The sequence below is a fragment of the Cydia fagiglandana genome, chromosome Z (assembly GCF_963556715.1).
Source record: "Cydia fagiglandana chromosome Z, ilCydFagi1.1, whole genome shotgun sequence".
Classification (NCBI taxonomy): domain Eukaryota; kingdom Metazoa; phylum Arthropoda; class Insecta; order Lepidoptera; family Tortricidae; genus Cydia; species Cydia fagiglandana.
Window position 1 is genome coordinate 17,782,386 of NC_085959.1, and position 13,481 is coordinate 17,795,866.

General features: G+C 40.1%; 2 protein-coding genes across 2 annotated transcripts in view; both read right to left on the reverse strand.

Moving 5' to 3' along the window:
- The window catches only part of LOC134679454 (period circadian protein), a 49,813-nt gene extending 43,292 nt beyond the window's left edge, over nt 1-6,521 (reverse strand). The window contains exon 1 of the mRNA XM_063538367.1: nt 6,314-6,521. The gene's annotated coding sequence lies outside the window, so the exon portion shown is untranslated. The remainder of the gene's footprint in view (nt 1-6,313) is intronic.
- A 3,173-nt stretch (nt 6,522-9,694) lies between these two features.
- On the reverse strand, nt 9,695-13,250 carry LOC134679090 (coatomer subunit gamma-2-like). Its single transcript, XM_063537934.1, has 2 exons — nt 12,617-13,250; nt 9,695-11,807 (listed from the first exon to the last, which is right to left on the reverse strand). The coding sequence occupies exons 1-2, from the start codon at nt 13,160-13,162 to the stop codon at nt 9,753-9,755; spliced, it is 2,601 nt and encodes an 866-aa protein (XP_063394004.1). The 5' UTR covers nt 13,163-13,250; the 3' UTR covers nt 9,695-9,752.
- Nucleotides 13,251-13,481: the final 231 nt, after the last annotated feature.

A 13,481-nucleotide genomic window follows, 5' to 3' on the forward strand; every position in this document is an offset into this window, starting at 1 on the left:
GGGGTAAGTTCGCCTTTGTACTTCTTACTAATTGTATGTTATTTTTAATATGTCTTTTTGTACAATAAAGAGTTTACTACTACTACTACGTACTATATTCTATTCAGAATTCATTTTATTATAAGGTTTCAAGAACTCCCACCTTATACTAAAAATAAGAGAATTTATTTTAAGTATAAGGTGGGCAGTTACTGAAACCTTATATTTACTAAAATGAATTCTGTTTATAGGTCAGCAGAATTTATTTTTAGTATATAAGGACGCGAGTTACTGACGATTTACCCTACTAGGTACTGGTAATACATATACAGGGTGGAACATTTCTAGAGACTGAGTGATCTACGAGTACAATCGTAAAGCTAGATTAAGAAAGTAAAACAAAATCATAGAAAGGGAATATTTTTATCAGTGCCAACCCTACAAACTTATTTACATATTTAATTGACACATGTCATGTCATTAATTAGGATCTTTTTAATTAATTTATTTAAATAAATATATAGGACCTACTTGCTAGGGTTGAAACATACCGATTTTTGCACTAATCTTTAGTTATTTGTATCTAAAAACGATTAGAAATATTAACGTGAATAATAAGTGAAAAATAAAGTAAGTACGTAGCCAAAACAATGCCCCGTTTACGTAAAATTCCTTCGTTCTTATTTATCTTCGCTCGTATTTTCTAGTGCCCTAATCTAGGTTGGTCTTTAAGAATTTTTTGATCCTGGATGGAAATAGAATCGTGTCGTCTCTACACATCAACATTTTTAAAATCAAAATTATCGATTTTGTAAGCTGTCCGTTTTTTCCATAATCTAATCTAATCCAATCGTCGTCAGTTAAAAAGTTAGGGGATGTGTCCTAAGACCATTTTCGCGTAGCATCACGGGATCTTGTAACAGTTGTAACTCGTAACCCGGCCCTATTAAAAACCCAACCTGTACAGACGTAAAGCTAAGTAAAAACGTGTTAAAACAAAGCGTCGCCAACAGCACATGACTTTGTGACGCAGGGCATTCAATACCCTCTCAGCCCTAGCTGGTCACGTTGTCCTGACACACTGCACGCGACCTGCGACCTTTACGTCGGAGCGGCGCGGCGTGGGTTCTCGCGAACACGTAACACCTTTAATAGAATGGCTATAGGTATGACGCTAAAGTGACGATGCTAAAGTGTTTTACTTGTCGAAACGGGATTAGTAATACTAGTAATTAGTAGCATAGCGGGTGGTTTGATAATTGAATCTTGTGCGTTGCGAGGGTTTCAAGTGGTTTCAAGGCACGAGGGTTAATGTTGTAACTGTAAAACATTACAAAGCAGATCCAAATGAACACTATTAAATATTATATAAACATCGGCCAAAAAGGAAACAACTCAAAATTTGCATCTGATTATTTTGCCACTCCTGTCGATGAAATACAACTTTCTTTAGCCTTTATTACCACTTAGGCCCAAAACGTGGTTCGCGGTAGGCCCTCTAGGCTTACGAGGCCGTACTAGGAGACATTACGAAGTCTGAGGTAACAAACGATAAAAAAGACTTTCCTCCTTTTGGAATGTCGAAGTCTGATAAACATGAAAACATAACAGGTAACAGTAAACAACATATTATTATTTCTTACAGGAAATATTTATGAAAGAAATATATATACATATACAGTATACAAACAGATTATATCGTGTATATGTCGGCGGCCGATCGTAAGATCAGGCAGACTTCGCTCACCTCGTACCAAACTAATAATTATTAAACCAAAAATAGTAAATGATTACCAAATTTCAAACCACATTTTAATGTGAAATGATAACCTAATTTTTACACCTTGCTATCCTATTAAAGAAAATGACACCAAAATAATCATTGTAAACCCAAAAATAGTAAACGACCACCAAAATTAGAACTCCATTTTAATGTAAAATTATAAGCAAATTTTGAAATCTTGCTATCCTATTAAAGCAAATGACTCCACTTAATTAATATAAAATTAATCGACTTCGTCACCTTTTTCTAGTAGCATTTTATTTCTCAAAAAGTCGCAATTATAACCTTTTTTTTGGTGACCCAGGGGGAATCCTTTATCCCACTGGCCCGGGAGAAGCTCAGTGGGTATGTCCGACTTCCACAGACTAAACCCCCTGGGGTGTTCCGCCGCGCGCTTTGTTGGCGGGGTTTCGGGAACTCGATTGTAGACTAGGGTTGCCATAAGTGTGGGGGCTCAGGCCGGGACATTTAAAGAAAACCGGTCAAGTGCGAGTCGGACTCGCCTTCCAAGGGTTCCGTACATTACACAATTTTCAACAATGTATATTTTGATGTGAAACGTGAGTGAAATGTTTAAAAAAGACCCGTAAGGGACGATCAAAAACTAAGTAATAAGTCCGACGCACGCTTGACTGCATATTTCTAATAGGTTTTTCTGTCATCTATAGGTAAGGAACTATTTAGTATTTTTTTTTTAATTTTAGTAGTTTCGGAGATAAAGAGGGGTAGTGGTCATTTTTTGTCTATTTACTTAAATTACTTCTAAACTATTAATCTTACAATTATTAATAAAATATATTTGAGATTCCCACAGCTCTATCACTTGATATATAACACCATATAGTTTGCAAAACTTTGTTTATTAACTGTCTCATTTACCCCCCAATAAGTGCCCCCTATGTTTAAAATTCATTTTATTTACGTTACATGTCCGTCTTCGGGTTATAGATTGACATAATATATGCGTACCAAATTTCAACTTAACTGTCACAAATAATGTAGGTACCTAAATGAAAACGCGAGCGAAGCGAGCGCGAAATTTTTTCGAGATAATAGTAGGTAGATTTTTAGGATTTCGTACTTCAAAAGGAAAAAAACGGAGCCCATATAGGATCACTTCGTTGACCGTCCGGCCGTCTGTCTGTCTCAATGCCCCCTACTAAATAACTATGATTTATAAACCAGGACAATTTGCTTATGGGCCGGGACACCGGGACATCATGCTTCAAACCAGGACATGTCCCGGCGTACCGGGACGTATGGCAACCCTATTGTAGACCTCCGATACCCCGTCGGCGTTGCTCATGGGAGCCCATCATTTGGGGCTGCTCTAGCAGCTGACTCCGCTGAAGGCACCTCGGAACACTTGAGGGCCTTCCAGCTCGGAACCTCTTCAGGCGAGTGATGGAACTCACGACCCATCACCCGTAGGTTCCCGTTAAGGCGGCATGATCCTTGCTGCGAAGGCTCTTCTCCGCCTACCTGGCCTCCTTCGACGCTGAGGAAGCGAGTTCGCGTCGTCCTCGCGCGATCGTTCTGCGGCTTCCTTTTGGGTCAGAACGGTGACGCTAAAGGAAGTCACTGCCGCCCATGCCTCCTCACTGCTGATCCTACGGCGTATTAGCGCCGGCAGTGAGAGGTCTCCTCCCACAGCCGCGGCCAGGGCAGCGCGAGGCTCCGCCCACGCAGGGCATACCTCACGCGTGTGTTGGGCCGTGTCCACGGCTCTTCCATCAAAATGGTGGCAGACTGTCGTCGGCTCTCTTCCCACCCTCTCACACAAGTACCAGCCGAAGCAGCCGTGCCCCGTCAGGAGCTGTGTGAGGTGGAAGGAGGGTACCCCGTGCTTTGCATTCTTTTAGAATGGGCCGAACAGCGGCCACCAGGTCCCGGCTAGCTCCCGGGATCTCCAGACGCTCCGACCATTTTTTATAGAGCACCTCTCGTGCTTCTTCCCGCCACTTGCGAACTTCTTGAGGTGCGCGCCAGTTTTCCTCCCTCCTTGCTGCTAACACCCGCCAGTAGACCGCGGACTAAACCTTGGCTTCAAGGTCCCAAGGCGGGCTCCCAGCTAGCAGGCCTGCTGCTGCATGCGAGTTATCGCGATACGCTCTAGCCACCCTGAGAGCTATGGCCCTCTGCGGCCGACGCAATAGCGCCGCACTTCGAGTTCTCAGAGTTTCCGCCCATATTGGCGCCCCGTAAAGCGCCATTGAGCGCACCACACTTATATAAAGCCGCCTGCTGGCTCCCCCTGGACCGTCTAGATTTGGGAGTATCCGCCCAAGGGCTCCGGCTGCAGCCAGCAATTTCGGAGCCAAGCGGCGGAAATGTTCCTCGAACTTCCATTTACCATCGAGAACGAGTCCAAAGTACTTCATCGTCGACCCAACGGCAATGGAAGTTCCTCCCACGGTAATTTGGGCTCCCTCCGGTGGTTTGTTCCTAGGCCCGTGGAAGACCAGAACCCCGGATTTGTGCAGTGCGACCTCCAGACCTAGCGCCCGAATCCTGTGCACCACGTATGCAACCCCTGCTGTAGCTACATAGGCGGCCTCCCTGTAGGTCCTGCCACGGGCCGATATGAGGGTGTCATCAACCTAACCCACTTTTCTAGTAGGATTTATTTTCTGTATGTGTCACAGTTCAAACCTAACCTAACCCATTTTTCTAGTAGCATTTCTTTTCTGTAAGGGTCGCAGTTCAAACCTAACCTAACCCACTTTTCTAGTAGCATTTCGTTTCTGGAAGAATGATTATTTTGCAGTCATTTGCTTTAATAGGATAGCAAACCTAACCCACTTTTCTAGTAGCATTTCGTTTCTGTATGGGTCGCAGTTCAAACCTAACTTAACCCACTTTTCTAGTAGCATTTCGTTTCTGTATGGGTCGTAGTTGGAACCTAACCTAACCCACTCTTATAGTAGCATTTCGTTTCTGTAAAGGTCGCAGTTCAAACATAACCTAACCTACTTTTCTAGGAGCATTTCGGTTCTGTGAGGATCGCATTTCTAACCTAACCTAACCCACTCTTATAGTAGCATTTCGTTTCTGTAAGGGTCGCAGTGCCAACCTAACCTAACCCACTTAACTGATAGCAGTTTGACTTACTTTTCTAGTAGCATAACGAAATGCTATTAGAAAAGTAGGTTAGGTTAGGTAGGTATGTGGTGCGGGGCACAGGGGGTTGAGCGGGAGGGGCTAGTAATTTTGGTGTCAGTTTACTTTATTTGGTAATATGTATAAATTTCTTGGTAATCATAGTGGTTTAATTAGGTGAAAATATCGCATTAATTTGGTCTTCAAGACTTTGGTGATCATTAATGATTTTTGGTGATCATTCAATATATTTGGTATTTGACCACAGCCACGCCTGCCACAGCTATGCCCTTACTTGAATATTTTAATATTATAAGAGTTAGGAGCATTTAAAAAATTGCATGAAATTAGTTTTTGCTCTAGTTTTTATATTTAAATAGTGTACTGGCAAATATTTCTACTTAATTTGTGATAGTTACATATGACAACAGCCAAGAACCAGCACCATTCTGTGTTTTTGTGACTGAACAACATTTTAATTTCATGGTAGTGTTGTTGAGTTAAAGGAATCTGTAAAGTAAAATTCCAGCTTTAAATTATAATTAAATAATAACCTTTATATGAAGATATTGGCATAATAGTATCTAGAGTCAGACCAAGAAAAGTCTGCAGCGGATTTGATAGCCCAGGCAGTGCAAATATTATTTTAAACGTCAAACTTCTATGAAATTATGACATATAAATAACACTGGCACTGCGAGGGCTATCAAAATCGCTGCAAACTTTTCGTGGCCTAACTCTAGTTATGATCCCTTCACATGATAAGAAGAACATATGAACAAAAAATTAAAAGGCAAAAGACCGAGAAAGGTGGAAAGATATGGAGGAGGCCTATACCCGAAAGGGGTCCTTAATATAGTAAAATAAACAACAATATTAACAGAAAACTTCTTAATGAAATACTATTTAAGGAAAAATAGTCTTAAATAAATAAAATATGAACCTTAATAAAATTGACCATCTCTTTTTTTTTTATTGTTACTTTACTTTAACTTGACCACACTGCCATGAACTTAAAACGTTTTTAGAGTCTGACCGGAAAGAGTAAAGTCATGGAATTTATTAGTCCCCATACATTGCTATACTTGACAAACTTTCTAAGGTTGGCTGAATCTTAGAGAAATACTTATCCAGTATATTAACGAGCCGGGATATACTTAATATGCCTATGCTGATTTCCTTAAGTCAAAATATATATGACATTTGCTATAATTGTTAATTGCTCAATTAGGCACAAATTTTAAAGATAAAGGTCATTTATTTGCATATTATAATAAATTTACAGTTAATTTTTTTTTTGTCAGTGCATTCATATGGCTCAAACTGTTAAAACTATTTTTTTTTATTGTCAACTACTTATAAGTTCATATTAAGTAGGTACCTATGTTTTATTTTCAATTTTTCCATACCATATTATTAAAATTAACAATGGAAAGTGCAAAAAGTTCCTACCTTTAATCATTAATTTTAACAATCCACAACTTGATTGGAAGTAAACTGTAATAAACTTCTAACTTTTGTCCTGCTTTAGAGTTTATTCACTATTGCACTCCATAATGTTCTTGATATGAAGTCAAACACATAACTGACAGATTTTAGTCTCAATTCCGAATCGCGAATAACAAAATCCAAACGCAAATCGTCATCGCGCCAACGTGTTTGTTGCTGCTATTGGTATTTCTATATATGCCACTTTAACTTTAGTAGTGATGTGCCATACCTTAGAAAGAAGTGGAATTATCGATAAAACGTAAACGTAACGCTTTCAGAGATGAATACCGAATTTCTTTTTCCGCTTGCCGTGTTTAGAATCAGCCAGAATTATAAAATCTAGGTATGATAATGAGATAAAAAACTCCTTATAAATAAATTATTTATGAGAAATAATAGGAAATATTACGCAAAACTCTGCGTAGAGGGCGTCATTAGCACAAACACAGCCTACCGCGAAACTCGAAAATCCAAACTTCGGTTTCTGTCCCTTTATCACTCTTGCCTTTTCGATCGATAAAGAGGCAGATAACGAAATATCGATTTTCGCGTTTCGCGGTAGTAAAAAAATCCCAACTGGGGCAAGGTCAACGCTTCAGAAGAAAGGTATAATTATTTTTTCTCAAACATGCAATGAAATATTGATGTTATGTTCCTTATAATAGGCTGCGAAGTATGACGTTTCAGGTGCGGCTAGGACAAAAGGTCGTTAATGGAATTTCATACAAGTCTTGCAGGCCTAGGCCGGCAAAGTCCTCTTTTTTAATTTTCATTTCATAGATATTTGTGACACAGCATCGTGGCATTCATCCATTAAAAAAACTAGAGGCAGTATTTGCTTTATGGTTCGTAATGACACTCTGCCACTACGCCAATAAAAAAAAAAATGTTTGCTATAATTTGCAGTTTTATTTGTATGAAATCAACATGAACTTAATAAATAATACATTATGAACCAAATTCTATAATTAGAAATTATAAATTTAACTACTTACACAAATAAAAACATTTCATCTAAACGTTAGCGGTAAAAAGGTCTACTCAAACACGCGTAGTAATTTTTTTTAAATTGTTACGGAGGTAAAGATGAAAAATTTTAATTCTGTTTTATTGGATTTATGGTGCGTTGTTGATTTTTGTACTTTAATATGAGTTCCGACGAAATAATGAAATTAATATTAATTGTAATCGTAGGTGTTGGAATTGGCAGCGTAAGCAGAATTGATTTTAAATAACTTGCTGTCTCTGCCGCCAAGTCAAAGACGAAGTATGTATCTGGTTGCTTATGGCAATTTTATTATTTGAGAAAGTAAGAAAAATGGCTTACAGTTTATTAGAAACAGTTTTGTGGCATATTTTAAATGAATGTAACTACAAATTCGTCAACACTGTGGAAATTATACTTATTTAATCCATGCATAAAGCAAAGATGTATGTGCAACATGATATCAACATGAAAGACTATGTAAACTTATGTGACGAAAACGACAGTCAGACGGATACAAGGCGAAAAAATCAAAGATATATGAAAATATACGGGTAGTAAAAATACACGACTCGTGTAAAACATACGCGTGATAATGATATACCTAGGTACGTGTTGGTTATATTTTAGGTGTAGTTTACTTTTAGTTTTTTCTATAAATAAAACTTGGGTTTCGTGGATTTTTTATTTTATTTATTTCATTGCATGTTTGAGAAAAGCACTATACATACCTCGGCGGGAAATAGGGTTGCCCGCGCTCAGACCTATCCGGCCTCGCTTCGCTCGGCCGTCTATATGTCTTCGGCCGGCAACCCCTTTTGTTCCGGCCTCTGTAGTAATGTACTATTGTTGTCACCTTTAAAATAGATCGTTTTCGATGTCGATATTATTTTTTAATATGCAGAGCTGTTTTTAACACCCTGTCTTCTCCCACAAATGAGATCAATCTAATAATACCTTACACGTTGAAATTCGTAAATTACAGGGTAGGCTGTAAGGGCTCACTCGCACAAGCGCTTTTGCGTTTGAATGACACAAATGGATACATGTGTATTTATTCACGTCGGTGGCAATTTTTATCAAGCGTTGTTGGATTTTTGACTTTAAGCGTTGGTCGTTAAATCGAGTTTAGCGTGTGGACTGATGCAAGCGCTTTTTTAACGCGCATTGAAAAAGCGCTCATTAAGTGGAGGCCTAAAACGTTTAAAATAATTCGGTACTTATACTAGCATAGATAAATACATACAGTCGTAACTCGGAAAACATAATATTACTTCCGCAGTTGAGCAATAAAAGATACGACAGCGATAGTATTTTAATATTATTCCATTCACAGGGTTTTATCGACAAATCATTGACATCACTACGGTTCACGCTTAAAAACACGTGAGCCGGCTGGGTGGCGTGGCCAATGAGAGAGATGGACTATATAATTGTATCACTTGTGGGAGTGAAAAAAAATATGAGAGTCGTCGACGTTCAGTTCAATAATACTCAGAAATAGCTTGTTACGTTTAATGTAATTAAAAGTTAGTTGGTACCTAGTATGACATAATAAAGTACATTAGAAAATTAAATACCTTCCGTTTTCCGGTTCATCATTATAAACCCTATTAATTAATTAAAGAATTGGCTTGGACACCGAGACATTTTAAGAGATAAACTTTAACATTATAGGTCAGGGGCTCCCAAACTGTGCGTCGCAGCGCCCTGGGGCGCCGTGAGGCCATCCTCCTACCGTGTCAAGAACTTATCTATGTTATAGATGTTTCGAATAGCCTAGCTAGGTCAGGGCGCCGAGATTAGGTACATGATTTTACTTACGTGTGCGCCGCGGACTATGTTACTGAAAAACTTTGGGACACCCTGTTATAGCACAGAATAATGAATAGTACTACATACAATCAAAAAGCGCATCCTACATGTTAGATTAAAAATCGTCCGATAGGTATTGAACCCCTCAGGAATCCTGCATCATAAATATCTTCTTAACAACTGTTACAATTTCGAATCTTAGCCCAATTTGTAATAAAGTACCGTCTATAGTTATAGTTATAAGACCTCAGTCCTAAACGGACACCTTTAAACAATTCAAAAGGGTTTCAGAATAGATTGATTGTCGAAAGTTGATGTTTGACTAACTCAGTTATCGCAAAACAGATGGCACCGTATAACGCCATCTACTTTAGCTGCCAAACTCCGGCTTATTGCCAAATTAACGACTTTTTGCCAAAAGGAATGGGGTTACGAATAAAACTCAAAATTTTGGTTTAAAAAATTATATCCTTTTAGTTAAAATATAATATATACATATTTATTGTAACAAAAAAAAAGTCATACATATTTACATATCGCAAATATTGTATAGATAATCTACATAAACAAATATAGCACTTAACAGAAAAACTTAGAAGCTTATCCGACAGCTACTAACATAAGAGTAGCGATGTCGTCTCGAGGTGACCGCACGGCCAGCTGCATAGTGACGGTGCCTTGGGCGGCTACCAGACGGGCCCTTATTAGCGCCGGGGAGCCCTCCCTCCACAATCCACCGCCTCGGATTTCTTTCACAGCATCTGTCCCTCCAGTTATGGCCGCTTTAGGTAAACCTAAATGAGTACAAACGGCTAAGGCGGCTTCACCCACGTCTCGCTGAGACAATTCAAATGTATCGCAGGCTTCCGCCGCGGTTGACGCCCTGTCCCACGAGGATTCCCACTCGTCGGATGCCGCTCGGGTTCGGAACTGATCAGCACATCCTATCTCGACCTCTTCTAAAGGATATGTATCAGCGTACCCTTCTCTGGAATCGGCTAGTCCGGTCGTGGGATCACAGTCGCGAACTACGAACTCGAGAGTGGCGCCAAACGTACCGAGCGTCTCAATGGGGCTTTGCGGAAACTCCAAAATACAGAATACGCTTCCCTGCTTGTCGTAAGGAAGTTGTTCGCAGGCCACTTCTCCAAGAATCTTGTAACCAGGTGCAGGCTCTAGGCGTATATGAACCTTTTCCAAGACCTGGTCACTGAGTGTGTTAAGGCATTCGAATTGAAGTATTAAATGGCGAGCATAGACGTGTTTAACACAACGAACTCTGTACTCTGTCTCGGGCTCAGTTAAATCAACTGCCTCACATGTCTTAAACAAGGGTCCAAATATTTCCACTCCAGGAATCACCTTTAATTGGTCAGCATACTGCTCTTCACGAGAAACCGTGATGAGTTTCCGAGGTTCTATTTCTACAGGGGATTCCGTAACTTTCTGAGGTTCTTCCGCTGTAGGTACTGAATCAATATTAAATGGCTCTCCAGGCATAGTAGCCAGATGGTCCCGAAGTGCTCTTTCTAAAAGCACCATGTTTGGTACCGGCACATTAATTATAAATTCATCAATAAGCTGACGGTCCTCAGAGTCTAAAATGGCGCTGTAACATATCGCTCGGTCGCGTACTTCATCGTCGTCATCTAATTGACACCGAGCTAGAAGAACTCTTACATTAGGAAGCAATTCTGGGCGCACGGCCCCAAACTTAGCGACAGCTGAAACTGCAGCGGCACGCACCGGTCCCGACTCCAAAATCACACGGTTATAAATGTATCTTATGTACCTAGATGGTTGCCTAGCCTTTGGTCCTTCACGTCCTAATACGTGCAATATACGAACAGCCAGTGAGACGTGTTCACAGTCCTCAATAAATTCACATAGGTGTGCCAAACCAGTTTCTTTGGCATCAGGATTTTCCTCAACAAGCGCAATGATCGCATCAGCTATAGCTGTCTTATATTGAACGCCACCTTCGTCACGAAGCATACCTGCCAGAAAGGCCGCGAGAGATTGATGTTTTCTTGGGTACTTTGAACATAACTGGCGAATGGCACGGACTACCACGATCTTGAACTCATCAGATATTTCAGACATGAAGCTCGAAATTTGTTTCATCAGACGGTCAATAGAGCTCTCTGCGCCCGTGGCAAGGAGAGTCGTAACGGCCAAGGTAGCAACGGATCGATTGGGGTCTGTTATCAAATTCTCTAAATCCAGTGCACAAGTGGTAACAGCATTAGGATGTTTGGCTGTAAGTCTAGCCAAGGTCCGAGCACCGGCTAGACGTAGCGCGGCCTTTGAGGAGCCACAGAAGCTTTGAAGTACAGATACAGCCTGCGCGAGGTCTCTAGGAGACTGCCTCAAATTCACAAGGGCATGAGCAGCCTCATATACTACTATTTCAGATGGATGACGTAAACATGATTCGATGAATTCCAAGTGTTGTTCAGTATTGTCAGTTTGATCTTCCTCAGCGAGTTTAGCGGCTTGGCGTATCAAAAGCGACAGTGCATATGGCGAAGTAAGATGGGAGTGAGACAATTTCGTGACCAGCTTGACGGTGGACAACCGATCGTTGCGCCGAGCTCCCGCTACAACTGCCAGTGCATGGTAGGACACCATAACATTGCTAGACGATATTGCCTCCTGTAAAAAAAAAGTGAATAAGAATGCAGACTGTTATTACAACTGATATTGCCTGTTTCCATCAATCTATAAGAAAATATAATTGTTGAGTAGTATGATTTCTTTGCAACATTAACCATTCATATGCTGCTGTGAATATTAGCCTTTGAAAAAATGGCTAAACATATTAAAGATAAATTTAAATTAATAAGCATAACTACTACTAAAAAAAGTGTATGAAAACTCCCTTATCCCTAGTGAGAATATAGTTCAGAGCAGGTAACAACTATCAATTATTAGTATGATATCCGGATTCCCACTGTAGACAGTGGCACAGAGAGTTGCACATGTGTAACAAATTACACCTTCATTGGTCCAGTGTTTCAGAGCAAATAGGCTGTGACAGACGGACAGACAGAAGCACAAATGTTCCTATAGGGGTTCAGTGTTTTCCTTTTACACTGAACTTTGGCACAGAACCCTAAATCCCTACTGCCTGTTACCATCATCAATTTATGTTTCTCTCGGCAACAGGCAGCTTTCACTTGCGGCCCGCGAGCCCCTCTGGCTGTTTTGTATGTTATCAAACAACAATGTCTGATAAAGTCACACATATTAACAAAGTGTGGCCCGCATCAACTTCATTAAACTACTAAGTATGTGGCCCATGGCTGCTAATAGGTTGCCAACCACTGAATAATTCTTTGAAATAATAGTATTAAGTCTTAGGTAAATATTTGCTACACTATCGCATTGGGTAACAGTCATGATACCTGTACCGTTATTATAAAAAAATTAAAAAAATTTGTAGTGTTGGAACAGTTATATACCTGAGCTTCATTTACCCATCTGCGAACAAGGTCTGGGTTAGTCCCAGACAAGTGTAGGGCTGACACGAGCGCTGCAGAGCTCACTGCTGGATTTTTATCCACTATGGCCTGCTTCATGTAGCGCTCAATGGCTTGCAGCATTGTGCTGTCTGTAATCGTGCACAGAGCTCGGATTGCAGCAGCCCGGTACAAGTCCTCTTTGCCAGTCATATCCTTGGTAAGTGATGATGTCACTATTATTACATCTTGAGCCATGGAACTAAGCTCCTTGATACACAGATAAACCAGCCGGCGGAGCATCACATCCTTGGATTGGAACAGTTTCGTTGTTGCAAAGAACATGTCCGTTGCTTCATGAGTGGTTAGTTTCTCGCCTTGATTCAGCAAATATAGTATTTTAGACAAAATTAAAATGCATTTTCTTGGGTTAACTGGCGTCGAATTAAAATATCTGGCCTCTTGAATAAGTGTAGTTTTGTCCAAGTTTTGGAAAAGATTTCCGCCTCCTTCTTCTTCTTCTTTCTTATCTCGACGGAAAGAACTCATGTTTTTCGAGTAATATTCGGAGAATAACTATTTTTGTAGAATAATCAACACAACTCAAAAGAAATCATTTGCTAAAGAAAACCATAAACAGCTATACCAAGTGTCAACCAACACGTCAACATAAAGTGTGGAATACACGACGGCCACAACAAAAACTGTCTATGGCACTTCCTCAGTGTAAAAAGTTGGTAGAGTCAGACCAAGAAAAGTTTGCAGCGGATTTAATATCCCACGCAGTGCACGTGTTATTTTAAACGTCAAACTTCTATGAAATTATGTCGTATTAATGACGCACTGCGTGAGCTATCGCTATCAAATC